This window comes from Aspergillus clavatus, genomic scaffold, assembly GCF_000002715.2.
Source record: "Aspergillus clavatus NRRL 1 1099423829799 genomic scaffold, whole genome shotgun sequence".
Lineage (NCBI taxonomy): Eukaryota > Fungi > Ascomycota > Eurotiomycetes > Eurotiales > Aspergillaceae > Aspergillus > Aspergillus clavatus.
In genome coordinates, this window is record NW_001517100.1 from 338325 (window position 1) to 366125 (window position 27801).

The following is a 27801-nucleotide window of genomic DNA, read 5'->3' on the forward strand; positions in this document are numbered from 1 at the left end:
ATGACAGTGGATCACAAAGCACATAACTGGCTGTTAATGTGGTTTAAAGAGGCTCTCTACATAGTCTCCATTCTCTATCTAATGTGGTTCCTATTTATCTTTATTGTTTTATGCGCTTATTACTTTCTAGCACTGGCCAAGAGTTCAAGAAAACAAGCCAAGCCCAAATAGAGACCCCCTGGGCTAAAATGGGCAGGCACATGCACTTTCCTTTCTGTTTTGTGTATAGGAAGCTTAATATCCCTACAGAGAACCTGCCTGAAAGACATCTGCCTGACCCAGGGGCGCCGCCCGCACGTTATGGAGGGGTTCTACAAGTGAATCAAACCGTCCAAGAGCGGGAACGAGATGATATTATATTTATACACGCTATCAGAGGCCCTCTGCCTGATCGCAGCCCCGGTCTATACGGCCCGTAAGTTCGTCGATAGGATGGTGGAACACTTCGATAATGACTCTCGAAGCATACCCTACAGACCCAACCTCAGTCAATGCTGGCAAGAGGCCAACCAAAGGGCGCTCAGAAGGCATCGCCTGACGCTGAAAGAACGTGAACATTTGTCAAGGCAGCAACTCCTCAGCCATTTGGAATCTCAAGTAATGAAGTTTCTTCGATATGGCGGTTTCTTACCCCAGGGAAACTTGCCGCGTCGTTTTGACCATTTGGAGAGTCCTCTTGATGTAATATCTAAGGAGATCGACTTTGTTGAGGGGCAATTAGAGGAGCTACTTTCCGCGAAGCTGCGCCAGGTGGGGATTTCTCCAAGTAAAGGCCTCTGTACGGATCAGCTGGAAGCAGAGTTACTACAGTTTTAGAAGAATAGTTAAGTATGTTAAGGAGTCATAAGTTAGCACTTAGAAATTCCTGAAATGACTCTACTCTGTTCCTTAGTAACCAAGACAGTGAGGCTTTTCTGATGATAACCTCACTTAAGACCCTGGATTACTACTTAGAGGCAAAGAGAGCATAGCACATTATGCACCCCCAATAGCCCCACTAGTCTAAGGACTTTGATTTGTACTTTCCATGATTGATAAGAGTTGATGATAGTTGCACCATAATAAAGCAGTAACTATGGAGGTGTGGTGCAAAAGTATATGGTATGCTAGTAAGCTTGGCTATAAAACTATGGTAAGTTCAACTCTATAGTAATTTATATGGCAGCCTACTTTAATAGATTTTACTATAGAGATAAGATAGAAAGTTCAACTCTAAAGCTATTCAGACCCATAAAAATAGTATTTCTTATAAGATTTCAGGTAGTAAGAGATTACTAAGATCTTATCTTCTAGAGAGCTTTCTCTTTAACTAATAGCCTTTTAAATTATAATTATCTTTACTTATATACCCCTCTGTATATTTATTACCCCCTTCTAGCTTAATAATAGACTTAATATAATAGATAAGATACTTAATCTACTATTAAATATACTTCTATAGAAGCTTATTCTATACCTTAATCTAGGCCTTCTTCCCTATCTTCTTATTATAGAGGGCTCCTTAAGAAGTTATATATTATTTAAGCTAGGGCTAGGCTAGCTGTAAGGTTTATAAAGGTCTATTATATATTATATTAAAGCTACCTTTATAGAGGAACCTGATGATGAGAAGACTCCTTATAAGAGGTCATATAAATAGTTATATGACCTATAAAGATATAAATCCTGCCTGTGATTACTAAACTTTAGAGTTTAGTAATAATCTCTTTAAATAAGGACACCTATATTTAAATCTATTTATAATCATTCTTCTTTCACACTAGTTTCTAATTCTTGTGGATCATAGATCCTTATACTAGCTTAATAGTATTTAAATTAGATAAATTCCCTAGTTAGTTAAGTATCTTTTAGATATTATAAAGATTATAGATAGTCTACTAGAAATAGTAATAGTAAGCTAGAGCTAAATCTTTAAGAATAATTATATTAGATCTTTTAGAGATATATTCTTTAGTAAAAGATATTAGCTTAGAGATAAGAACTTTCTAAATAAATATTAGATTTAGAGATTAGTACTTCTCTCTTAATAAAAAATATATAAAGAAGAATACTTATCTTATAATATCTATATTAGTTAACCCCTCCCTTTAAATCCTATATAAATAAACTATTCTTCTTATTTTACTTCTACTTAGATAGATAATTAGATATCTTACTATTCTAAAGCTTTAGATATATTAAAGCTATATTAATCTTCTATTCTATCTTCTATATAGGCTTAAGCTACTAATTTAAAGCTTTAATCTTTTATTAAGTAAGTCTCTTATCTTAAGTAGTCTCTAGAGCCTAGATATAAAGAAGATCCTTTATATTATAAGAGAATACTCTTTATATTATAAAATTACTACTTCTCTTTTAATATTATTATATAACTATAGAATTATCTCTTTCTTAGCTTATATATCATACTTTTAGAGCTCTATACTATTAACTAAGTAAGACTAAGGCTTTATTTATAAATATTATATTCTTCTAATCTTTAAGGATCTAATCTTTATAAGTAAGATAAAAAAGGAGTCTTTTCTATTTTATTTTATTAGTAAGATCTAGTTTAATAATTATTTTAACTATCTTTAAGTTATACTACTTAAAGATATATAAAATAGAAGAATAAGAGATACTAGCTTTAAATATAAGTATTTTAGATAATTTTTTATACTTATTTTAATCCTTTCTTACTAATTTAAGAATAACTTTCTTAGTAGCTTTAGTAATCTCCTTAGGGCAGCCTATATACTTCCTATCTTCTATATATTTAGGGAAGATATATAGATTAATCTATGAATTATAGCTATAATCCTTAGCTTTTTTAACCTAGGTTTAAATTATCTAATAAGGGAGTAAGAGTCACCTTAACTGCCTTAATATTAACTCTAATAGATATTAAAGTAAGGGCTTAAGTACATATACTAATTAGGTGAGTGACATGCATCTTAGGCTTCTGTTTTGGTGGCTTCAGGGGTGAAAGGCAGGGAGATAGGCAGGTAGGTAGGCAGGTGTAATGAGTAGACACTGGGCCGCCTACTTACCACTGAGGCAAAAGACCTACAATGATTTGACCCTATGTCAAATCATGGCCCAGTTCCTATATATATATCTAGATAGCCTAACAGCAGGCAGGCTGGCTAGTAGTAAGATAGCCTAAGTTCTGTGGTGAATCCATCTTTTAAGATAAAAAAGAAAGAAAAAGGGGTACTAAATAGCTTTAAATTTCTTTTTCTAATAGAAGTTAAAGCAGAAGAACTAGATGAAATTAGGAGAACTATAGAAGATAGTGGCCTAATAGTTCTGCCTAGTAATTTTAGTATATAAGCTATGTAGAATTCTTATGCCAAGTTTACTAGCATGCTGAATACTTTTGCACCACACCTCCGTATGGGACCATGGTATGATAGGGAACCGTCTTGGTCAATCCAATGAGCTACTTCTCTCCTACTTCTCTCCAAAACTCTTCAAGTAGTTGTACATAGTTAGGGCACTGTTCCCTTATCTAGAATAAACCCTAAACATACCATATATTTTATCATCTATAACTCTGCCATGAAAGTTAACTGGGGGTGCAGTAGCACCTAAAGGATTTAATTTCTTATACTAAGCCTCTAAATAGGGTCCTTAGACTGATGCAGTAAGGAAAAACAAATTACTCTAAGAAGAATGTAAAATAGAGAGAAAGCCTGTTCTAGATCCTTATCAGACAACCCCTCCATGTTCCTGTAGTGCCTATCTAGTACCCAACCTGGAATTGCTAGCAATTTCACCATGAAGCTCTTAACTAATGACCCTTGTTATTTTACACCCGGCTGTAGAACCACCCCTCAGTCCTGGGTGTCAAGCAACTGTTGGTCATTAGTCACAAGGACCAACATGTTAACTCTCTATAATACCAGTGTGTTGCCCTTTTCCCTTTTCCTCTTAAGCATAATATTACACATTAAAATATGGCTTCATCCCAGTCAGTCCTGGAGGCTCTAACCTATAAGGATCTTATAAGGATCTATGATCCACAAGAATTAGAAACTAGTATGAAAGAAGTATGGTTATAAATAGATTTAAATATAGATATCCTTATTTAAAGAGAATATCACTAAACTTCAGAGTTTAGTAGTTATAGGTAGGGTTTATATCTTTATAGGTTATATAACTACTTATATAACCTCTTATAAGGAGCCTTCTTATTAGTAGGTTCCTCTATAAAGATAGCTTTAATATAATATATAATAGATCTTTATAATCTTTATAACTACCCCCCCTCTTAAAAGACCTTAGCCCCTAAAATCTATCTAAGATTCCTTATTTATAATAGGATGCACTAGTAAAAATCTTTATTTAGTAAAAATCTTCTTTTATAAAGAGAAAATTATAAATAATAAAAAAGATTTACTATCTCTTTCTTTTATAAACTTATATTTATTTATTTTTTTTTATAAAGGCTTAGTTATAAATAGACCCTTTTAACTATAATATCTTTATTATTATTAAAATCTTCTTATAATATATTTTAGGTTTATATTACTTATTCTTATAATACTCCTATAAATCCCTTAATAGCCTTATTATATAAAATTTTTATAGAGTAGGATTTAAAGTAGTAGTAGTTTTTATAGAGTATATAAGCTCTTCTTCTCTTTATCTTCTATATTTTTCTTAGTTTTTATTATAAAAGTTTTAGTAAGGGACCTTCTATAATTTATAATATTTAGAAAGAGGTAATTAATATATTATAAGATATTTTATAGAAAAATATTCTTTTATATCTTTTTTTCTATATCTTTACTCTTACCTATCCCCTCTAACCTCTTAGAGGTAAGTAAAGGCTTATAAGTTTATAGTATTCTTATTAATAGTTCTTATAAAAGGAGGAGGAGATAGTCTTTATATTATTATTACTATCTGCTATACCCCTCCCCCCTATATTTATTACTACTACTATTATTACTAGGCCTACTACTACTACCCCTACTACTACTACTACTACTACTACTATTATTATTATTAGAGCTCCTCCTATCTCTCTTTCTCTTATTCCTATAGGGGCCTTCCTCCCCCTATATAGGGTTATATATAGGCCCTTTTTTATTAATTTAATAAGAGTATGGCTAGTCCTTATTATAAGGGGAGCCTCTATCTTTAGGCTATCATCATCTTTAGCAGGCACTCCTAGGGCTAATTAGGATGCCCCTATACCTACTACTAGTAGTATTACTATCTAGGCTTCTAGCCTGATAGTAGAGCTATCCCTAGATGTCTAGTTCCTTCCCTACTTATAAAGGAATCTAGTAGTAGTTATAGGGCTCCTACCCTAGATAGAATTATAACCCCTATTAGGCTAGAAGTAAGTATAGATTACTAGAATCCTACTCTACTCTATTAACTAGTATAGCTTTAGTACACCTAGTTAGCTAGAAGTCTATACCTAGCTCTATAAGACTATTCTTATAACTAGAGCTAGAGTAAGACCTTCTACTAGCTAGAAGTATAGTACCTATCATAACCTAAGTATAAGCTTAATATTTATAGTATATATTTCTAGTAGACTAGCTAGGAAGTATAATAACTATCTTTATTATAGCTATAAGAACTACTCTTTTAAGCATCCTTAGGTCTAGTAGTTATCTTCCTAGTCCTATAAACTATGTTATACTTATGCTTAATATTAGATATCTTTATAATAGTAGGTTCAGGAGTTAGGGATTTTTTTTATATTTCTTTTATTTATTATTTTATCTTTTTCTTAATAAAGATAAGTTTCCCCTCCTTATAGGGTTCCTTATATAGTCTTTATAGATCTATAGGTAGTATAGGCCTTTCATAGGTTCCTAAGTATTATCTTCCTTAGTATATTTCTTTTATTAGATATAATACTCTATGGATTGCCTATCCTCTTATAAGTCTAAGATTACCTCTAGGTAGTATTTATAGTCCTCTTCTATAGCTTTATAGATAGGGAAGTATTTCTATAAGTTTATCCCTTTTATCTTCTTATATTTACAGAGTATGAAGATATAGAATATATTATGTATTTTAAGGCCTAATGGTAGATTTATGTAGTAGGCTAGGTTACCTATATATTCTATAATTTATACTAGACTAGTATTTAACTAATCTAACTTTATAATTAGTCTAATCTATAATATATTCTTAATAGAGATCTAGACTTAGTCTCCTACTTAAAATATCTTTATAATATATTTCTTATTATAATATTTCTTTTAGTAGGCTTAGGCCCTTACTAGAGCCTCCTTTATATACTTATAAGTATATTCTAATTTAGTTAGTCTCTTTATAACTAACTCTTCTATAATCTTATCCTTTAGTTAGTTTATAGAATTTATTACTATTATATAAGGGTTAACACCTATAATTATATAGAAAGATATATTCTTAATAGATGCCTAGTATATATTATTATAGATAAACTCTATAATAAGGAGATAGTTAATCTAGTCTTCCTAACTAAAGTTAATATAGGCTTATAAGTACTATTCTAGCATACTATTTAGGTATTTTATTTAGCTATCTATCTATAGATAATAGGCTGTGAAGAGGCCCTTATAAATTAGGAGATAAAATATAAAATCTACTTAGAAACCTTTTATAAAGATAGAACCCTAGTCTATAATAATCTTTTCTAGGATTCTATAAAGTTAGAAGACTTTATAAATAAGAGTTATTACTAACTTCTCCCTACTAAGGGTGGTCTAGATAAGTATAAAATAGCTTATCTTACTAAATTAGTCTATTACTACTAAGATACTATTAAAAGCTTCTTATAAATTTACTATAGAAGTGCTTGCAGGGAGATCTATAATTAGATCTATAGTAATTTAGATCTAGATATCTATAGGGGTAGATATAAGCTCTAGTAAGCCCTATTACTTATCCTAGATTTATTATAACCCTTAGCACACCCCATAAGCTATATAGTATTTATAGATAAAGTTCTTTACTTCTAGCTACTAAAAGCATCTTAGGACTAACTCTCTTATCTTTTATTCTATAAAGTAGCCTATAAAGGGGTTATTATAGAGTTTTATAAGAATACTTAATCTTAAGCTATAATAATCTAGGATATAAAGTAAGCCCTTATAATAGAGGAGCCCTTTATAACTTATTTAATATAATAATTTATTCTTTATATAATAGGACTATAATAATTTCTTTATAGCTCCTATCTATGCTATATAGACCTTCTTTATAAGTTTATCTTATATAAGTAATCTTAGTAGTAAAGCCTAAATTTCTATAGAGGGGTCCCTTATATAAGGGCCTAGCCTCTAGATACTCTTATAGATACTAGCTCCCTAAGCTAGTCCCTCTTATAAGTTTACTATCTTATAGACTAGCACTATATAAACCTCTTATTCTATATCTTCTAGGGTGTTTACTTTAGTAGGTTCTCTTTTATAAAGTATTAACTACTATCTTAGTATATTAGGGTCTCTATCTTCTTAGTCCTAGGTATTAGCCTTTATAGCCTCTCTCTTATAGTTAGCTCTTTATAAGGATCTATCTATAGGATTCTTCTTTCTAGTATAGAAGACTATCTTAAAATTAAATACTATAAGTATTTATAACTACCTTACCTATCTTTATAATAGTTAGGGTATAGTCCTAAAGTAGTAAAGACTATTATAATTAGTAATAACTTTAATAACTTTCTATAAATCCTCTAGGTAGTAGTACTACTCCCTAAAAGATTCTACTATTATAAGAAGTTCTTAATTATAAATACTATAGTTCTTCTCTATAGGTTATATCTTCTATAAGAAGAAGACTACTAGCTATTAATAACCCTCCTTACTTAGCTATAATAGTATCCTATAGATAGCATATCTAGATATATCTATTTCTATCTATAAGTAGTACTTCTTATAAAAGTAGGTAAGAATAACCTACTCTATAAATACTTTCTTTAACCTATTAAAGATATTTACTATTTCTAGGGTTAGGAACTCCTTCTCTAGAGTCCTCCCCTTACTCCCTAGACTAGGTTTTCATAGGAGGTCTAAGAGATATACTAAAAAGTATAAATACCCCTTAATAAATCTCCTATACTAGTTAGTAAACCCTAGGAACACTAGGATCTTCTTTATAGATTCTGGCTATAGCTATTTTATAATAGTATTAATCTCTAAAGGTTCTATTTCTAGACCTTCTAGTATAATTATATAGTCTAAGAAGTTAATTCTCTTTACTATAAAGAGATACTTACTTAGCTTTATAAATAGTTCTACTTATTAAAGTTAGGCTATTATAAAGCAGACATACTTATAGTGCTTCTTCTTATCTTATAAGAATACTATAATATTATTAATATAGACTACTATAAAGATATTTAGATAGTTATAGAATAGCTAGTTTATAAAGCTCTAGAATATCACAGGAGTATTAGTAAGCCTAAAAGATAACTAAATACTTAAATAACCTATACTTTATATAAAAGGCTATTTTCTACTCCTACCCCTTTATAATCCTAATCTTATAATAAGCCTTATAAAGATCTAGCTATATAAAAATCCTCCCTTTTATAAGCCTCTTAATAGTCTCTAGAATAAGGAGAAGTAGATAGTAATTCTTTAGGATAATATAATTTAGATTATAATAGTTAATATATAGCTAGAGGGTACTATCTTTCTTCTTTATAAAAAGGATTAATACTTTTATTACTAACTTTAACTTCTAGATCTACTCCTTTATAAGTATTATCTAAAGATACTTATAAAGTACTACTAATTCTGCTAAAAAGAAATTATAAAGAGATCTAAAGAGTAGTTACTTTTCTTCCTTTAGATCTATCTCTAGATTTATATCTTTATAGTATAGTAGTAATTCCTAAGCCTTCTTCTCTAAGAAGACTATATAAAAGTCTATAAGCTAGTCTAGTATAGAGTTCTTATCTTTTACTACCTCTTATAGGGTTTTTATAACTTATACTATTATAACTACTATATCTTCTGCTTTTATAAACTCTTCTACTAAGACTAGATAAATTTATAAAGCTAACTCTATACTAAAGATTACTCTATCTTCTCCCTAAAGAATTATAGGGTTATACTACTTTAATTATAGCATCCCTAAGATAATATAATTTATATCTAGAGATACTACTATAAGCTCTATAAAGAGCTACTCTATCCTATTATTATCTCTAACTAGGATAGTAGCTTCTACTACTTCTTTATTTCTTATTTCTTATAAGGTTAATATCTCTATAAAGACCTATTATAATAAGATATACTAGTTATTTTCCTTAGCTAGTATTATAGAGATAAGATTAACTAAGCTTTTATTATTAATTAATACTTATAAGATTAGTCCCTCTCTCTTCTCTTCTACCTAAGCCTAAAGAAATATACTTAGATAGGAGAGTAAGAGTCTATAATACTCCCTATCCTACTCTTTAATAATAATAATAATAACTAGTTATTTAGTTTTTATAGGGCTCTCCTACTTAGGCTTACTTAGATAGTATCTTATAATATACTCTTCCTTATTATAATTAAAGCAGACCTATAAAATACTAGAGATATAAGACTATAGGCCTTACCTATTTATAAATAGTATAGTTATAGTAGGTCCTATTATCTCTATCTTCTTAATAATAATATAGTTTATAAGAGGCTTCCCTAAGTTCCTAAAGCCTTAATAATCCTTATTTTTATATAAGAGATCCTAATAAGTATTCTATTCTATATTTAGATATAGCCTTATAAGTAGGAAGATTATCTCTTTCTTAGATTTTAGGAATTCTAAATACTTATAGACCTTCTGCTTAAATACTATAGAAAAGGACTTAAAGAAGAGATATAGCTATACTTTCTTTATATTTTTTATATTATCTCTAATTTTAATTTATTACTTATATTACCTCTATTAATATATATAGTCTATTTCTCTCTTATAAGGCCTTATCTAAAATATTTATAATTATACTTCCTATTTATAATTCTCTAAATTATCTAGCTATAATTCTAAGAAAGTATAGAAGTCTTTCTACTCTTAATTATAGAAGTTCTTAGATATCTTACTCTACTAAAGATTAGAGAGAATATAATTTAAGTAAGCTATTATAATCTTAGTATACTCCTTCTTATCTTAGCTATTAGCTTCTATAGTAGACTCTTAGCTTATGATAAAGGCTTAGTATATTATATAATTATAGATTAAATATCTCTTAAACTTAGATAAGAGTTAGATTTAGATATTAGTCTTCTTTATAGATAATAAGAATAATTTCTTTTATTCCTAGCTTTATAGATACTTTCTGAGGCCTATACTTAGATTATTATAAAGCTTCTGGATTTCTTATAGAAGCTATAATTCTTATTATAGATACTCTCTTATAGGGGTTACCCCTATTAACTTTAGATCTATTAAAATAAGAAAGTCTTATAAACCTAGCTTACCCTTAGAGCCTTCCTCTTTATAGGCTATCTCTTTTCCTACTATTTAACTTTATATAGTTATAGAGGAGGGTTTACTAGATAGTTCTAGTCTAATTAACCTCTTTTATAATATTATTTTCCTAATAGACTAGTTTAAAAGTTTAAGTAATAAAATATAAGGATCTATAATCTATAAGAATTAGAAACTAATATAAAAAAAGAATAATTACAAATAGATTTAAATATAGGTATCCTTATTTAAAGAGATTATTACTAAACTCTAAAGTTTAGTAGTTATAGGCAGGATTTATATCTTTATAGGTTATATAACTATTTACATGACCTCTTATAAGGAGCCTTCTCATCATTAGGTTCCTCTGTAAAGGTAGCTTTAATATAATACATAATAGACCTTTGCAAACCTTATATATATCCTAAGTTACTTATATAAGTAGGCTACTTAGGATAGGGGGAGGATTAATAATAAATTAATCCCCTAACTAGAATAATTAGTATATAGCTATAGAGAGTAGTTATAGGGTAGCTTACCTAGTTTAATAGCTAAGGGACTACCTATATTAGAGTTATAGAACCCTAATATAGGGGCTAAATAAGGAGGAGGAGGAACCTAAACCTAGGATTTAGTATAAGTTAGAGAAGTAGCTATTATTATTACTAAGAGAAGAGGGATTCTATAATCTATAGATTAAGTAAAAAAAAGAAGGAGTATTAATAGAGATAGATATAATATTCTATATTTATAAAATCTATAAGTTAACTAAAGTTATTAAAAGAGAAGTATATAAAGGTTTATTTATCTATCTATAAGCTATAGAAATAATCTATAAATAAGAATATTATATAAAATAAGCTTATGATAATACTCTGCTTAAAAGATCCTATTATAATTAAGGGGTAAGAGAAGAACTACTTATAAGTAACTTAGATTATTATTTATAGATATAGAGATATTATATAAGGAGGTAGTTATCTCTACTTATAAATAGAGGGATAAAGATACTTAAAATAAAAGAAAGATAGATAGAATCTACTTATCTTTAATAATAAATAATAAATAATAGATAATAGATAATAGATAATAGCTTAAGAAGAGAAGAAAAGAAGATTATAAGAGGCTAGAAATATTATCTTTTAAGAGAGGGAGATATAATTATCTTAATTAGCTATCTATATAATAAAAATAGGCTATAAGGCCTTTAACTTTAGGCCTCTATAAGTAATAAGAGAATCTTTTTTCTATACTAGCTATAATTTTTACTCTTATAGAGAGGTTTTTAAGCTTTTATATAGTTTTTTAATAATTATACCATGCAGAGGAGGCTTACAGGTTAGGAGAACTATAAGATATTAAATACTAACTATAAAGGTTATATTATAAGGGGATTATAAAGGCCTTAAGGGACTAAGGCCTATAAGGGGAGGGGGTAGTTATAAGGCCTCCTAATAGTATAGGTAAGATATCCATCTTACCTATATAAGGGTATCTCTTAGTTAGCCCTTACTAAGTAGAGGGTAAGGTAAATTCTCCCTTATGGAGGAAGAATCCTAACCTAGTATTAATCTACTAAATTATCTAAATTCTTAAAATCTAAGCTATACAGTATCTATTCTTTCACACTAGTCATATTCCACATATGAAACCTAGTGTTCTCACAGTTAAGGGAGAGGATATAAGCTAGTAAGATTAATATTAGATAGATTAGTACCTATAATATAAGTACTAATAGTCTTACTAAGGTATTATATAGAGAGAGACTAGAAAGATTTATTAAGATACTAAATCTAAAGGATTTAGATAGATTTAGTATATTAGTTAACTAAGATAGATAGGAGCCTATAGCTTAGTTAGTGTCTAAGCTAGGGGGTATATTATAGAGTAGTATTTACTATATTAGTAATATACTTACTTATTATACCTAAATAGGTATAGCATAATATATACTAACTAGTATATTTATCTACTTATTTATAGCTACTAGAAGGGAGCTAGGGTAGGAGAATAAGAGGAGGATACACCTCTATATCTAAGCTACATGCCTGTATCTATCAGTATTCATATTGCCCTGATACCCAAGCTACGACATCTAGTGATCTCCGGGATCAGTGCAGGGTATGAAGACTGATCTTGTTTCACCTCACTTCAACCCAGCCATTGTCCAACAGGGTGAATCTGCCATTGTATGATAATTGGGGACCTTGTAAGCAATTCCTGCACTTGTTGGTGGGCAAAAGGCTAACTATTTAATATAGGGTGCTCCGTTATCATCTTCTTTTCAGATCAGTGTTCCTGTTTTTGAGATGGATGCGGACCTATGGTTCCGGGGATGGATGTCTAAAAAAGACCAGAAGCTATCAGATGAGCAAATAACACGGCTTGTCGCTCTTACAAGACAATGGAAAAATAATACTTGATCTTATACTTTGAGCGTCTGGGTCTCCAACCCCTTAGCTGAGTTCTGGGGATTTGAACCTTTCTGTACAGAGAGCGCGTGGGTATGGCAATGTTTAGAGATCAAAGTCGTCGAGGCCTGTAACAGAGATGATGAGGACTATAAGAAAGTCTCTGCACACTGTAGGGTTCTTCTCATCATTCTTCATGACATCATCCAAAGGGAAATATTGCGATTACAAGCATCTTCTTAGGCCCAGTTAGTTAAGTTTCTTACTGGTGCTGTCAGAAATATTATAGGACAAGCTTATCCTGGGAACGATATTAAGCAGTTATGCGATAAATGTATTCATCTTTGACAGTATAGGAAAAAATATTCATCACTGGCAAGAAAAGAATTAGTATTAACCCCCCTGCAAGCTACCTCAAAGTCAGTCTGTCCTTCTTGTGAAATGTATATTAGCTAAATTTGTTCTAGTTTTGAAAGAGCTAAGATAGAAAGGATTAAGATGGAGGCGCTTGTTGTGTTTAGAGAAGTAATCTATAGTGAGAAGTATTAAAATAACCTGCAGAAGGCATTTAAATGCATTCTGAACACCTGTCCATTTAAATAGTCTGGAAATTCAAAGCTATGGCTTCCCTTAAAATCAACATGAAGGTGCCTCCGCAAAAAGTCCACAGGAACTAAGGGTATATAAAAACTTTTAATGCCTCTGACCACCACTAACTTGAATAAAGCTAAAGTCACTTAGACTCTAATATAATAAGAGCATATTTTAGAATCTGATAATCCTTCTAGGCTGTGGTCCAACACCTTCAGCTCTCTAGAGAAATAGTTAGACTTAAGCAAAACCCCTATACTAAATATTATTAAAGCTCAGAATGCAACTTTTGTTGCAATGCTAGCATCACAGCCACTATAGAAAATATTCAATCAAAAAACTTACAACAGCTTTACCATGCCTTATATTCCCATACATCATTATTATCCAGGTGAAAATATTTTAAGTAGTATGAATATGTTGCTTAACTCTTAAAACATAATAAATTACTTTGACCCTCACTAGGGTATCCATCCACTTGAGGAAAGCATTCAGTTCAATATTCAGAGCCTAGTGTATCCCTTTGATCCTACCAGATAGGATTACAACGTGGGAAAACTGTTACTCAGCACTGAAAATATTTCCATATATAAAGTGGAATTATTACAGACATTAATGCCTCCAATCTGGCTGTGCGAAGCACTGTTAGATCAGGAAAATTCCACAAATCTGCAAGCATTTTGCATAGGATCCTTCGATATTCTCTGTTATCCCACTTATTCTGTCATAACTGTCATTATTATCTGACCAGGAAAGGTTCCCTTAATTCTATGTGACAAAGCATTTCTTAATTTATAACTTGACTATGTGTATGAGGAAGCTATCATCCCTCAACACTTCGAATCAGGACAATAAATATTACAGTGCTGTTTAGGCTAAGTGTAGGCTCAGTGGTAGTGAAGGTATAGGTTCCCTCTCTTAGATGTCCTCCAGGCATCAATATTGTCTTCTCAGATAGTGGGACCAGGTACATTTGTTTATATTTATTGCGTATGGGTTTCGGCACCGCGAAGTGTCCTAGATTCCAGCCCCAGCCCTGAAATTTAATAAGTTAATATTAATAGATATTACTAAGTTGGCATACCTCTCTAATATTTATTTCCTTAAACATTCTCAACACTAGTGAATGAAGTTGCATGCCAGAGTAGGTCTTGTTCCCTTCTGAATTAATAGAAGTAATAGCTTTTATAGGTCCTTCTATAGTCTCCCCTATCACTGTCTCAGGTATTATTTCCTTAATTTGTTCTCGTAGGGCGTTAGCCACTTCAGAAAGTGGATTATTCATTACGCGTGGCGTCTGTGTAGAGAGGTCAATGGAGCTTACAGGACAATATTGTTAGTAACATATTGCTACTTATGATGGATATTGGGTACCTGTATTCCAACTTGAGTGGTTGTGATGGAAAAGAATCATGGTGGTGATGTGAGGGGGCAGTTTCACCATTTGAGGCCAAAAGACCATAAATCAATAAAGTTTCATCACGTGATCTTACTGGGCAGCAACCAAGTATGAGCGTTGCGACGAAGCAGGTATATACCTTAGCACTACCTCCACAACAGTGGACAGACCACCATACAGACCTACATACTGCCCAACTTGGCGCTATCCTGGAAGCACTCCAGCTGGCGAGGGAATGGCTTCAAGGACCCCCAACCTTGACGGACGTCATAGGTATCATAAACTATTCAACTAACCAATCTAGCCTACAGTGTATCACCAACCAAGGATCCCATGGAGGACAGCACGTCATACAGCAAATCATAAGACAAATCAAGCAGATGATGAAGATTGAGATCCAACTCACGATCAGATGGATAGCAAACGATTTACAGAACCAAGGACCTCAAATGGCTAAGGCCGCGAGCCAATACGCCATCCAAAAGGGAACTCAGCCGGATCCACCAGCTTGAGCTAGTAACTCGTGTGTAGGTGTGGAATGGGGCATATGTATATAGATATATATGTATAGCACTACCAGCGATGACATAAGACATACAAAAATATAAACATGAACAAAACGTCAAGTGCCGTATATGCCTATCTACACCTCGTCTAACCTCTCTCACGACGGAGTTACAAAAGCTTCTCCTTGACCTGCACTGCTACATACTCAATAATACCCCGTCCCGCCCGCCTCAGCCGGCAGGGGGAGATTCAACAGCCCCTCGCCCAGCAACTGCTCCAGCGCAAACATGTTCCCTGTGTCAAACCCTACCTGCATCCCCAGCTCGGGGATGAAGAAGCCCTGGTTCATGGGCGGCATGATCAAGCTCGCGCTGTCGGAGTAGGGGGGCATGTCTTGGTAGTTCGTGAAGGGCGGGTAGAATTGGCGGTTGGGGGCGGGAGCGGGAGCGGGAGCGGGGGCAGATACGTTCTGCGGCTGGGTTGGTGTGGAGGATGAGTAGGGGCTCCAGGGGTCCGAGTCGTTGGCTCTGCTCGAGGAAATGGGCTGGGAGGTGGAAGGGAGGTTGGGGGACGGCGAGTGGGTGATGGGGTCGGTGGAGGAATGGGAGGCGTAGCTGGGTCGGTGGTGAGGGGGGTTGGATGTGGTGGGGCGGTTGTTGGGGTCTTTCATGGCAACTTCGCTGAGGAGGTGGAGGCGGGTTTGGCCCTGCATGAGAGGTGAGTAACGTACGTGCGAGGCACTCAAAGCAACATGCTGTATGAAAGCCCAAACGTACCAATTGAGCTTTGTCCGCCTCCGACGCGCCGAGGTTGAACGATGAACAAGACACAGGTCCGGCCCCGAAGGCCTCCCTCAACACTTGGTTGTGGTCTTTGCGCTTGACAAACCAGCTCCGCAGCATGGCAAGCACCATGGAGAACCTGCCTGGCGTTCGACCGCCAGGCAGCTCTCCCGCAGCAGAGTAGTGCTCGATGACTTTGTTGAGGTAGTATTCGACCTTCAAGCTGGCCGGATCGATGACCTGTCCGATCTGGCTCCCGGGAAACGTGACAAGGGAATAGAGCTTGATCAACGAAACTGCCGCAAACGAGGCCCGCGCCAGGCAGACAGTGGGCCACGAGATCAAGTCTTTGATGTCGTTGGAGCAGATCGCGTCCAGCGCCTGCTGGATGGAACTCAGGCACTGGCTGAGAGCACTCATATGCGCCGCGCTGATGGTCCCTGGGTATTCCTCGCCGGCCTTCCTTTGGTCATCGACGCTGTCGATAAGCATGGCGTTCTCGTACATGTAGATGTTGACAATATGCTCGGCTTGCTGCATGATCGCTGGACTCGTGGTGAGCTTGGAACAGCAAGGATAGCTAGCCACTTACAGCTGTAAATCTCCGGCAACACCTCCCTCTTCCATTGTTCCAGCTGCTTTTCGAATACCTTCAGCGTGTATTGCACCTTGGGATCATCGAAGGGCATGCTCGGGACGGCTTCTTCGGTCGAAAATTGAAAGTTGATGTCCTCGGTCAAGTGGGCCAGTTTCGCCCATTGAATCACCGCTTTATCCGACGGCAGGGCAGCAGGCGACTTCTCCAGGATCTCTAGGCACTCGTCCATGTACGGCTGCCATCGCACCAGGAGCACGCGTCTCAAGGATAAAGCCACTCTGTCAAAAGACGGTCAGCATAGAGGGAGGCCTCTTCGCAAAAACAGGGGGCGAACGTACTGCACAGCCATAAAATAACACCCGAGCCACGTCCGGCGCGTCTCGGGAGAGTCGGGGTCCAGCATAAACGAGCTCTTACGGACAAGTTCTTTGTATATCGGGAACGGTTTGTTTCGAGTCAGCATCTTCCGGTTCATGCCCAGATCCATGGCCAGCGTGACGGCCATGTGAGTCAAATGATAGAACTTCAGCTCCTCGAAATGGTCCGGGGGCGTGTACCAGTGGCACGCGACGACCAAGGCCTGCACGAGCTCGAGGGACTTTTCACCCTTGACAATGACTCGCTCCGCAAGCACTCTGTACAGATCGTCGAGCAGCATGAGATGGGCATCGGGCTGGACAGGCCCGACGGAAGAGGCAATAATAGCATGGAGCAACGTCGGTTTCGACTTCCGCACGTCGCCCATCGTCGTGCCGGGCGGGAACACCACAAACGGCATATGGGGCGCCCTGTCATTGATGTATCGATCGAAGGCCTCGGAGGCGACAGCCAGACTGACGAGGCCCCGGTCAATCACATCGACCACCTCTGCAGAGCTCGCCTCGGATCTGGACCCGGGCTGCAGACTCGACCACGGGCCACGCCAGTGTTTCGAGGGCCCATTCTCCCGCGCCGGCTCCCGCGCCGGACTCGACGCCCGCGGATACCCAGACCCCATGGAGCCACCTTCTCTTGACTCCTTCACCTCACCACTCGAGCACCGTTTATTCCCCGCCAAATTACCAGCGGGCCCCGAGGGCGGCATCCCACCCGACCCATTCTGCGCCCCACCCAGCCACCGTCTCCCAGGCTGCTCATGCACATCTCGCTGCTGCTGTTGCGGCGGCGGCGGCGGCGCCCCCTGCAACAACAGTTCGTGGCCCTGCGACGCCTGTAGACTCGCGGTCAAGGCATCGATCTTCCTCTCCAGCTCCGCGACGCGACTATCCGTCTTCTTCTGGCGCTTGCGTGTCGGTGCCGTCACGACACACTGGCGGCCGGCCTTCGCGCACCGCTTGCACGTCCCTGCGGGGTTTCGCGCGTCTGGCTCGCAGCGCACCTTGAGCTGTCTGCAGGCTTCACAGGCGCGCGGCCGCTTCTGGTCCGCGAAGGGATCGTTGGGGTCGTGGGGGTTTGACGCCGCCTCGCCGCCGCGCGGCGCGTCGCTGGCGTACGCCGCGGGCGAGGGGTAGTAGCGGCCGCTGCTGGGGGCGGAGGAGGCGGAGTGGAGTTGCTCGCTAGGGGAGAAGTGTGAGGACGGTGGGGGGTCGGGATATTCGCCGGTGGGGGGTTGGGATGGTGGGCCTGTGGTGGTGTTTAGCTGTCCGGCGACGGGGGTGTAGGGGAGGGCATTCTGTGTGCGTGGGTGCGTGTTCGTGTTCGTGTTCGAGCTTGTGCTGGTGCCGGTGCCGGTGCCGGGATTTGTGCTACCACCGACGGCTGCGTGGCCGGGACTCTGAGTGTGAGCGTCCCTGTCGCGGCCGGCGTGAAGGCGCGGATCGATCTCCATTGTTGCTTGCGGGGCAGCAACGGAGTCGGGCTGCGTCGAAACACATGGCATTGTCAGTTAACGAGACATGCTGTTGCTGCACACCGATGGAATGTCTCAGCCTACCTGAGTTAAGTCGTTTCAGTCGCTCTGTAGTCTGTACTCTGCACTGCAACTGATCGGGATGGCTCCTGCTCACTGGCAGACACGATCGGGGGAAACGGTGAATCGGGCCACCGACGACCGACGCCCAGTGGAGCTTTTAAGACTTGGGACTTGGGAGCGTGTCTGCGGGAAAATCTGGAGATCACGATCCAGACTTTGGCAGGCTTCCCAAAGAAGCTAACTGCCAAGTGCTGTGACTGTGAGTCTGTGAGTCTGTGAGGGATGAAATATCTCAGCGAGAGTGTGGTTTTGCAAGAGGATCTAATCTAACTTCCTTGGTGGAGAGAAAAGGATGGAAGAAGTTGCAGCAAAGCAGATTTGATCTGTGCGCTGGGACTGAGACTGGTTTAGGCCACTTTGGCATGGATTCTGTTCTGTTCCATTATTATTATTATTGTTATTATTCGGAGTCTATCTAATAAAATACATATATCAACTCGGCTCATGCTCGAAAGGTCTACTGTAATGAAGTCGACGGCCGATCAACCTCCATACACAAGTCCCATCGTAACCAGCTACATACTACATATTTTAGACCTTAGAAGAACCCCCGAAAACCAGCGGGATATCCAATTTGATTTGTGTACGGCACACTCGAGGGGGGATATATAAACACTAAAAACATATCAAGACATCGCCCTGGCCCGCAAGACATCCATCCTTTTATCAGCAACACCACGCCAGTCGCAAGATCCAATCCTCAATTCAGGCCAAACGCACAAGGCAACGCTTGGCTCTATTGACTCGCAAAATGACAATGGCCACCAAGTTGACGCGCCACGAAGACGACAAAGGGCACTGTTAAGCCAACCGATATCAATTCCGTGTAGATGGAACCCAACCAAAGATCAAAAGGTAAAAAATAAAACTGAAAAGATCCAAATAATTAAAAAAAAAAAAAAAGGCATCCTCAAGACACCTTGTGCACAGGACACTCCTTCTTGCGCTCGAACCACTCGACGATGCACCGCTTGTGGAACTTGCACAGACACTCCAGCCGGACCAGCGCCTGGCCGACTTCGTAGTCCTCCATGCAGATCGTACACTCCTGCACCGTGCCATCGTGGCCAAGACAATCCTTCTCCGTCGCGGTGAAGGCGAGCATGCGCACCGGGACAGCAGGCGCAGAGACGGGGCTATGACCCCGCGATGACGACCGCCGGCCGTGTCCGTGTCCGTGACTCTCGATGCAGTCGCGGATATGCGCTTCCCGAGCATCCTCGTTGCCGTTCTCGCCGAGCGGCGGAAGCTCCTCGTTGCAGATGGGACACATGTCCCTCTCGGGAATTTGGCGCCGGAATCCACGGGAGTTACGCCGGTGGGAGACCTGATTGATCCCACTGGTGCTGATGGACCTCTCCGGGCCCCCTTCGGTAGTCAGGGAGGGCAGGTGTCGGTGTGCAGGAAAGTAGCCTAGGTAGGGACGTGCCGACGAGCTGACCTGCGAGGTGGAGGTGTGCGACGAGGACAAGGATCCGTATCGCATCGGTCTCTCCTGCAGACTGGAGGGGAGGGCCCCTCCAAACGGCCCGCCAAAGCTCTGGTACTCGCTCGAGCTTGTCGACCTCCGATTCAATCGAGAGGGCGGAGGCCCCGTCTGAAAGGAGACAACCCGATCAGCACACAAGGATCACTCCACGTCTTAGAGGGGAGGTATACTCACAAATGCGTCATACGAAAACTGCCTCAGAGGCGTCGACAACGAATGATAGGACCGGCGTCGGGGTTGATTCGGCGGGGCCACACCCCAACCCGTACCAGGGTCACCGCTTCCTCGCACGGCAGGATAAGCCCGAGGCGGCTCAGGATTGGGGTCAGGCACACAGGGATTGCAGAGTCGGACCTCCTCTCCACCGCCAAGCGCCGGGTTGAAAGCAGCAGGCGTTGGTGCGGCGCCATCATCGTCCAGGCCGACGACCTGCGTAACTCGCGCAGGTACGAGCGCCGCTGCAGGTATCCGGTTCGAATCCGGAGGACGAACGATAAACTGCCTCGGAATCGTGATCCGGTGCGGCGAGCAAGACGCACACACCACCCGCCCACACTTCCGGCAGTGATGCTTCCTATACCAGAAACTGAACGCCGCCCCGCAGATGGGGCAATTCGTCACCTCCGAATCCGGTTGCCAGCGCGGCCGTGTATACTCCATATACCCGATTGCGTTCTGCGACCACGAGCTCCGGTGGGTATTATGCGGTCGCGTTGGCGCAGGGACCTGCAGCTGCAGCTGTTGTTGTTGTTGTTGTTGCTGTGGCGGTGAAGAAGAGAGATCAATGGGCGCTGCAAAAGACGAACCAGGAATCGCCGCGCCAGCGCCAGCGCCAGCACCAGCTCTCATCGACGATGCCTCGGGGATAGACCTGCTATCCACCGCAGCTGCAGGCCGACTACTCGGTCCTGCTTCCATCATCGCCGCGGACCGCGCCCGGTGCGCCCAGCCATCCCCCTCAAGGCTCACCAACCTTCTCTTCCGATCCGAGCCCGACGAAAGAGTCGACCGTCTTCGTTCCATCCGCCTATCAGTCGGCGCGTCGGGATGCGGGACGCTCAAGCTCTCGGAACTCGCATGGGATCTGGGGATGGCACGGGGGCGGCCAGGAGCGGCGAACGGGGCGGGCGGAGAGGATGCGGAGGAGGCGGAGGAGGCGGGACTCGACGACGATGGCGACGACATAAACCTTGCGAGGGTTGGGGGGTGATGGAATGGGGGTGCTGGGCTTCCTAGTAATGAAGAGGAGACCAGTCTCCGCCGTTTGGACGACGGGCCGTCATCGACAGCGTGGCGCGGAAATTCCAGGATGGGGGAGGACTGGACTGCGGGGTGATGTTGTGATGTTGTGGCGCGGATGCTGCTGGACTGGATGGGGTGGATGAGGTGCAGTGAGACCTGTATACAATTCTCTTCTCTTCGATTATCTATCTGCAGTGGTCGTGCAGGAAGGGAGTCCAGAGAACAGACCCGTTAATAATATCTCCGGGGAGTTGAAGTTGAAGAAAGTTCCTCGACTTCGATGGTGGTCGGCGTCGGGCCTCTGAATGACTGACTCTCAAGGGTCTCGTGACAGCGAGCCAGCAACGGCAAGATAACAGCAGAGTTGAATTTAACACCACGGAGGATCAACCAACCAATCCCTATCTCGGTCAGAGTCAAGCAGGAAAAAAAAAAAAAATCTAAAAAAGGCAGAAAACACATAGAATTGGCGCAACAGATCTGAGAAGGAGGAGGTTTATAGGCTTTGTGCCTGACGGTCTGACCAGCAGGGGGGGGGGGGCTCTGCGAAAGGCGGCGAGATGAGATTCACTTCACAACAGGGATCTCTATTCTTCCAATTGGATCTTTCACTAGAGTGATAAGACAATAGATATATTGACTTGGGTTAGAGACAACTGATTGAACTGGCTGTCATCCTCATTCAGGTGTTGGTGTCAGCAGACAGCAGTAAACTCCGCGTGGCGATATATATATATGCTGTCGTGGTGTATACTATCCGCGTTTGTGACACTCAGCGCAGAATATATCCAAGTCAACTGACGACATCAAAGACGATGTCGAAGAACATGTGCGCGGAAGTAGGTCTCATAGATGGTTGATGGCAATTCTACACTGTTCATAGCTGTCTTTACGAGTATTATCTACGGATCTCAAGGCCTTAAGATCAACTACTTCAGGCACAAGTCTCACACGATAGCAGAGGATATGCGATTGTTTTGTTTCCAATAAATGACGCGACAGATGCCAATCCAGGACCCATAAATATAGTTAAAACGAACTATTACCGAAGACCTCGTACATGAAAAGAAAACCCCAAAATGTACAATCAGATGAGCCCCGTCTTGCAGAAGGGCTACCCCAAGCAGGGCGCTTTTGTACCAGAAAGAAACGACGATTCGATCTAACAAGCTGCTATGCAACTTCAACGTATATCAAAAGAAAAAAAAAAAAGGCGCGAGAAGACAAGAGGAAAGATCAAGTTTCGCTAAATGTCATGGAGACGAGAGGAGAAAAAAAAAAAAAAAAAAAAAAAGGAAGGAATTCCAATTGTATATCGAAAACGCCAACACGTATTACTTTTGGAAGCCGAAGACAGAGATCGCAAAGGGATGATGGGAGTGAAAGGAAATTCGTGAGCTTGAAAACTCCAAGAAGGACCGGACGCGTTTAATGCGCGCCTCCACGATGAGAAGCTTCGTCCACCAACTCCGCCGCGCTCCCGGTAAAAGTGGGCTCATCGGGGCTGGCTTCGTGGATGTAATCCGAAGTGCGATGCTGGGCGACATACCCCACGCTGGATGGACGTGGGTTCGACTGGTTTCCGGCCCGCCGGCTGGATGAGGTCGAGGCGGTCGTGGAAGCGATCGAGAAGTTCCGATCCCGAGAAGGCGAACTGTTAGCACTAAACGGTAGACGCCCAGTCCCAGTGGAGGGGTGCAGTTGAGTGGACGGAAACCTGGCAAGCTCATTCTGCGGGGTGAGACTTTTGCTCTTTGTCGAGACACCCTCTTCAACCACGGGAAGCGGCTGGGATGAATCACCCGTGTCTTGGTTCACCGAACCCACAGACCCTTGTCGCTGGGAGACCTGCCTTGCTACAGAAGGCGCTTGCGAGCTATGACGAGACCCCAGTCGGCTCGGAAGCTCGATGGCACCACCGATATCAAGCTGGGGTAAACTGATGGAAGGTCGCTCGGGTCTCGGACTGGTGTCCTCGTCGGACTCACGGTCGTTGTCGGCGTCGTGGTCTTCAGCCTGGTGTTCATGGTCCGTGGAGGCCCGCCCGTCAGGCTCATCCGTGTATGGTTCATTGTAATGCTCTCCTTCGGGGAGGAGACCAGGAGGCGGTGCTCTCGCGCTGCGAACAACCTCGAATCCCTTGCCCTTCTCCTTGGTCTTTCCCCTGAGAAGACTTCGGAAAAAGCCTGTCGCGGAAGACACTGGTCCCGTGGGGTCCGCTGGCCCTGTCTTCAACTTCCGCGTTCCAGATTGAGAGAGAGGGGGGCCTCGCACTCCGTAATAGAAGTCGACTTCACGCACGGCATAATCTTTCCGAGACGGTCGCGGATCTTCATAGTCCAGATCGTCCTTGGGTGCCGGAATATATGCAGGCACGGGGGTACCTCTTCCAGAAATCGACGGACCCTCAATCAGGTCTTCATCCCCGTCACCGAAATTGCCTGAACGAGACACCGTGCGCGAGACAGCCCTGTCCTTTTCGAAGGACGGGCCCCGTTCATTATTCCTGCGAGGCCTGGGAGGTCGGTAGTACGGGTCATGGGGTTGCATGGCGTAGAGCGGGCCGCTTTTCGGTGAGTTGCTACCTGTCGTCTGGTGCCCAGCGCCCTGGAACCCTCCCAGCGAAGTGGGAGTGTACAACCCGCTACTGTTGGCCCGACTGTGCGTGCCTCCATGAGCGCTGCCTGACTCAAAAACTGCACTCGCTCGGCCGTCACTCGCAGCTGCTCTATTCAAGAGCATCGCTGAGCTGCCGGAAAGACTCCGAGGTCTTGAACCATCGAACTGTGCGGACATACGCTCATCCGTGTGTGCGAGCATGGCAGCATCGGACGCCATGCTCTGACGGGTCCCAGCCGCATCGCGTCTGGGTAGTCGTCGCGAGAGCTGTCGCATGCCAAATACCTTCACAAGACCGCCGCGCGTCGCGCCACCCTCGTAGCCGCCGGCGCCAGCGAGTCGGGCTATCACTTCGATCAGGGTTTGTAGCGCATTCAGGAAAAACCCAAAGACAAGTACAAGGGCGTGGAGTAGCAGAATGATGTATCCAATCCAGCCTCGTGCGGCCTGGGACACCCCGAGAGAGGGGACGAAAACGACGTTTAGGAGGATGGTGAGAAATCGGACAAGGGCGAAACATGCGTGGTACAAATTCATCGATGTAGGATGCGGGAACGGTCGAAAGGCCACAAGAGTGAGAACATAGACCACCTCGCAGATTGCGAGGAGGACAATTTGCGCAATGCCAGAGGGTTGGAGGGCGCCAATCGCAACGCCACGCGCAAAGGTGATAAAGATGGGTACGGCCGCGAAAGCCGCTGCGTCATCACAGAACGTGTTGTAGACCGGACCATAAAGTAGTACAGTAGGAAGGTCGTCGAAGAGGTGAGACTTGGGGCGTGTGCGCCCGATAAACCGGACCGTCCAGATGGAGAACGCCAACAGAGCGATGATCACCACCACGGCCAAGGCCACGGAATAGGCCGGAGACTTGCCAGCAATGACCAGCTGGAAGAAGGAGAAGGACACCAAGGGGAGAAATAAAAAGTTGAACACTATCCGAATCACGTTGCCCACTGTGAAGGGCAAGTTTCTCGAACGGAGATCCTCTTCGGGGATGTTTGCCAGCGCGCGGTGGAGCCAACGCAAAGCAAATGCCAGTTGGATCAAAAGCGTGACTACCCCCAGGATCACAAGCAGCCAGACCATCATCCCCGGCCAGATGTCGCTAGGGGAGGACATTCCCACGAGCTGGTCCAAGACATCAAGCCCGTAGGTCCCGTTGACAGTGTAAACCCCATCGGCTACAGGGTTTCGCCCTTGATCCGGATGAACAAAACTCTGGTTGAACATGAGGACGGACCAGGAAACTTGGCTGACCACTGGCTGGTAATATCCAGGGTAGTTCAATGAGAGAGCGCCGGTCAGGACGGCGAACTGAATATACTGCAGGCAGTCTCCAAAGCCCGGGGTTACAAGCCGCAGAACGTCTTCATCACGACCATAATTGCTTGTCCAGTGAAAGAGGTTCGTACTGCCCCATGGACTATATATTGCGGCAGAGATTGTACCGAGACCGACCAATAAGAGGATCACGAGAGGGATGTATGCCAGCGCATTCTTCAAGGAAGTTCCAAGGTCCGGCGTGATGTCCACGCTTATACACCCAAGCTCTGTAGCCGCGAAGTTGCCCGATCTGATTCGGAATCTAGAGGACAGGGTCGAGAAACGATACGTTGATTGCATGTCATGCTGAATAGTGAAGGCGCGCAGAGTGGACAGGTCGGACCTGTTCAGTGGTGAAAACGTCGTGTCAGTCAGTTACGGTCAAAAGGAGATGGAGCGAGGGGTTATCGAATAGAAGAACGAGACTCACGCGTTTCCGAAAAAGACTGGCGTCAACGGGCATTTATGGGGAACGGAGTCGCAAAACCGGGACGCATCGCTGTATGGGGAGAAGCTGACAACATCCACATTGGTGAGAAGAGTGGTCCATTTGTTGTTCGCAGCATTTAGGTCAACGATCTTCCCCACGGTCTCGTTCGGATTCGACCATTGCGGGTCACTGGGGGACGGATAGGACGACGACCGATCGGCCGTCCCAGAAACATTGCCATAGACGGTGACATTGAGAGGATTGAGGGGATCATCCAGATCGAATGTCACCGACACATTCAACGGGACAAACTGTAGTTGCGCTGGGCTTGATTCGATAACGGACGCATCCAGACAGTTTTCAAAATTCAGTAGAGCCGAGTGGACCGGCGATACCAAGACCAACAACAACAACATCAACAAGAAACCGAGCATGCCATCATTTCGAGCTCCGAGGACGCGCCGTCGCCGCGGTCGTCGACATACCCCGTGTGACCGACTTCGGATCTGACGCTGTAAAGCCCGACCTGCACATCTCGAGACGTCAACTGCGCCTTGTTTGGTGATGACCGTAGGACGCCGTGTCTCCAACCACCTCGCGTTGTCGTCTATATTCATCACGACCAGCTCGTGCGATTGGGAGGACCTCCTCGGGGAGGTCAGCCCCCTCGTCCGCGAATCAATCCACGATGTCGAAAAAAAGGATGTCCAGCTGCGTCTGGGATGATGTATAGGTCTACCGAAGGAGACTGCACGAGCAAAGCATCTGAGGGTCGGTCAGAGACGATGAGGAACGGGAATCTATCGGTAGGAATCAGGGCGATCGACGGTTGATGACAATTCAGCAGAACCAATAAGCGTCATCCAAAGGTGGTCCGCTGGCTAATGCCCGGTCGAGCTGGGCTTCTGAATTCGGTATTGCCTTCTGGGTACTCCCGTTGAGAGCTTCTCTTGATGCGCTGATTAGGGGATGTTTCAACGGTTGGCTATGGAGGGGATGGGGGGGTGGGCGGGCGCACGGAAACGGAGGGTAGGGGAGGCAAAAGGTCGAAAAAGGCGAAGATGGTAAACACGGAGAGTATCGGCTGTGAGACAGGTTCAAGAGGAAGAAGCGTTTCGAGGATCTAGTACAGAAGGGAAAAAAAAAAGAAAAAAAAAGAAAAAAAAAAGTTGGAATGCGAGCGCCAGCTATGGAGTCTGGGTACTTTTGGCTGGGTACTCTATCAAGTGGTTCTATAATTCTATTATTACTGACTACAAACTAACTATCTACCTAATGGATACGTCCATGATAGTCTAGTCTAACTAACTATCCGTAGGATTTACTTTTGTCCCAGGGCAGTGTCCACCATCACAGGACCGGGGACTGGGAGGACCAAGGCAGGAATCCAGCCTATGGGCGGCCTGACTGCCTGACTGCCTGACTGCGCCATGTTTGCTCCCCTCTGGTGTCCATTATCTAATTATTGCTGGCGGAGCCGCTCCGATGTGGCTTTTCTAAACTTGGAAACACCCAGCCTTAGTCAGCCCCGGCCACCCCCAGTTGGCAGTGGGCAGTGGGCACTGGGCACTACCAATGATAATAATAACACCGAACAAGAAATGGTCATTATGCAACCACCTCTGACCTGCTTCACTCTGCTGGTTCAGGTCTGTTGTTCGACGGGGTCCAAGGCCCTGCAATTGTCTCAGTCATGTTGCTCCCACTACTACGGCATTTACCATGGAGAATTAGGGGAATTTGGACATATCCATTGTCTGGTTGCACTACATGTTTATTGTTCAGCGTTCTATGGGATTAATTGCAGTTCAACGACAGGCTATTAGTTCACCCTAACAGTCTTATCTTGACACGAATTCATGCTGACTGTGAGCAAGTTCGATGTTGTGACCTTTCCAGACCAACCGGTGGCGGCTTGGTCGGTTCCCACCGCTCGTTTCTCACCTGTCTTAGATGCGTACTGGCCATTGGTCTACACTTCCACACGTTGTAACCATCCGCCTGCAGAAGTCGAGGTCCGGTCTCCCGGACTGTTTAGTC

The 27801-nt window shown here is 42.2% G+C and overlaps 3 protein-coding genes and 1 pseudogene across 3 annotated transcripts, besides 13 other annotated features; all 4 read right to left on the reverse strand.

Moving 5' to 3' along the window:
* Positions 1 to 1723: 1723 nt before the first annotated feature.
* On the reverse strand, positions 1724 to 2932 carry ACLA_065930 (annotated as a pseudogene).
* Positions 2933 to 2966: 34 nt separating this feature from the next.
* Positions 2967 to 2998: a microsatellite.
* Positions 2999 to 4875: 1877 nt separating this feature from the next.
* Positions 4876 to 4995: a microsatellite.
* Positions 4919 to 4982: a microsatellite.
* A 1157-nt stretch (positions 4996 to 6152) lies between the features above and the next one.
* Positions 6153 to 6758: a mobile genetic element.
* Positions 6759 to 7481: 723 nt separating this feature from the next.
* Positions 7482 to 8408: a mobile genetic element.
* Positions 8404 to 8895: a mobile genetic element.
* Positions 8896 to 11445: 2550 nt separating this feature from the next.
* Positions 11446 to 11486: a microsatellite.
* Positions 11487 to 15508: 4022 nt separating this feature from the next.
* Positions 15509 to 18562, reverse strand: ACLA_065940 (putative C6 transcription factor (War1); the record flags this gene model as incomplete). Its single annotated transcript, XM_001272383.1, has 4 exons — positions 15509 to 16009; positions 16080 to 16630; positions 16678 to 16961; positions 17022 to 18562. The coding sequence occupies 4 exons, from the start codon at positions 18560 to 18562 to the stop codon at positions 15509 to 15511; spliced, it is 2877 nt and encodes a 958-aa protein (XP_001272384.1).
* Positions 15734 to 15763: a microsatellite.
* Positions 18563 to 19036: 474 nt separating the features above from the next.
* Positions 19037 to 19060: a microsatellite.
* Positions 19061 to 19565: 505 nt separating this feature from the next.
* Positions 19566 to 21329, reverse strand: ACLA_065950 (phosphatidylinositol-3-phosphate-binding ubiquitin-protein ligase; the record flags this gene model as incomplete). The annotated part of the gene is made up of 2 exons (XM_001272384.1): positions 19566 to 20252; positions 20319 to 21329. The coding sequence occupies 2 exons, from the start codon at positions 21327 to 21329 to the stop codon at positions 19566 to 19568; spliced, it is 1698 nt and encodes a 565-aa protein (XP_001272385.1).
* Positions 20884 to 20907: a microsatellite.
* Positions 21330 to 22657: 1328 nt separating the features above from the next.
* Positions 22658 to 22680: a microsatellite.
* Positions 22681 to 22814: 134 nt separating this feature from the next.
* Positions 22815 to 26378, reverse strand: ACLA_065960 (uncharacterized protein; the record flags this gene model as incomplete). The annotated part of the gene is made up of 2 exons (XM_001272385.1): positions 22815 to 25674; positions 25762 to 26378. 2 exons carry the CDS (start codon positions 26376 to 26378, stop codon positions 22815 to 22817), a joined length of 3477 nt encoding a protein of 1158 aa, XP_001272386.1.
* Positions 26379 to 26898: 520 nt separating this feature from the next.
* Positions 26899 to 26929: a microsatellite.
* A 233-nt stretch (positions 26930 to 27162) lies between these two features.
* Positions 27163 to 27187: a microsatellite.
* Positions 27188 to 27801: the final 614 nt, after the last annotated feature.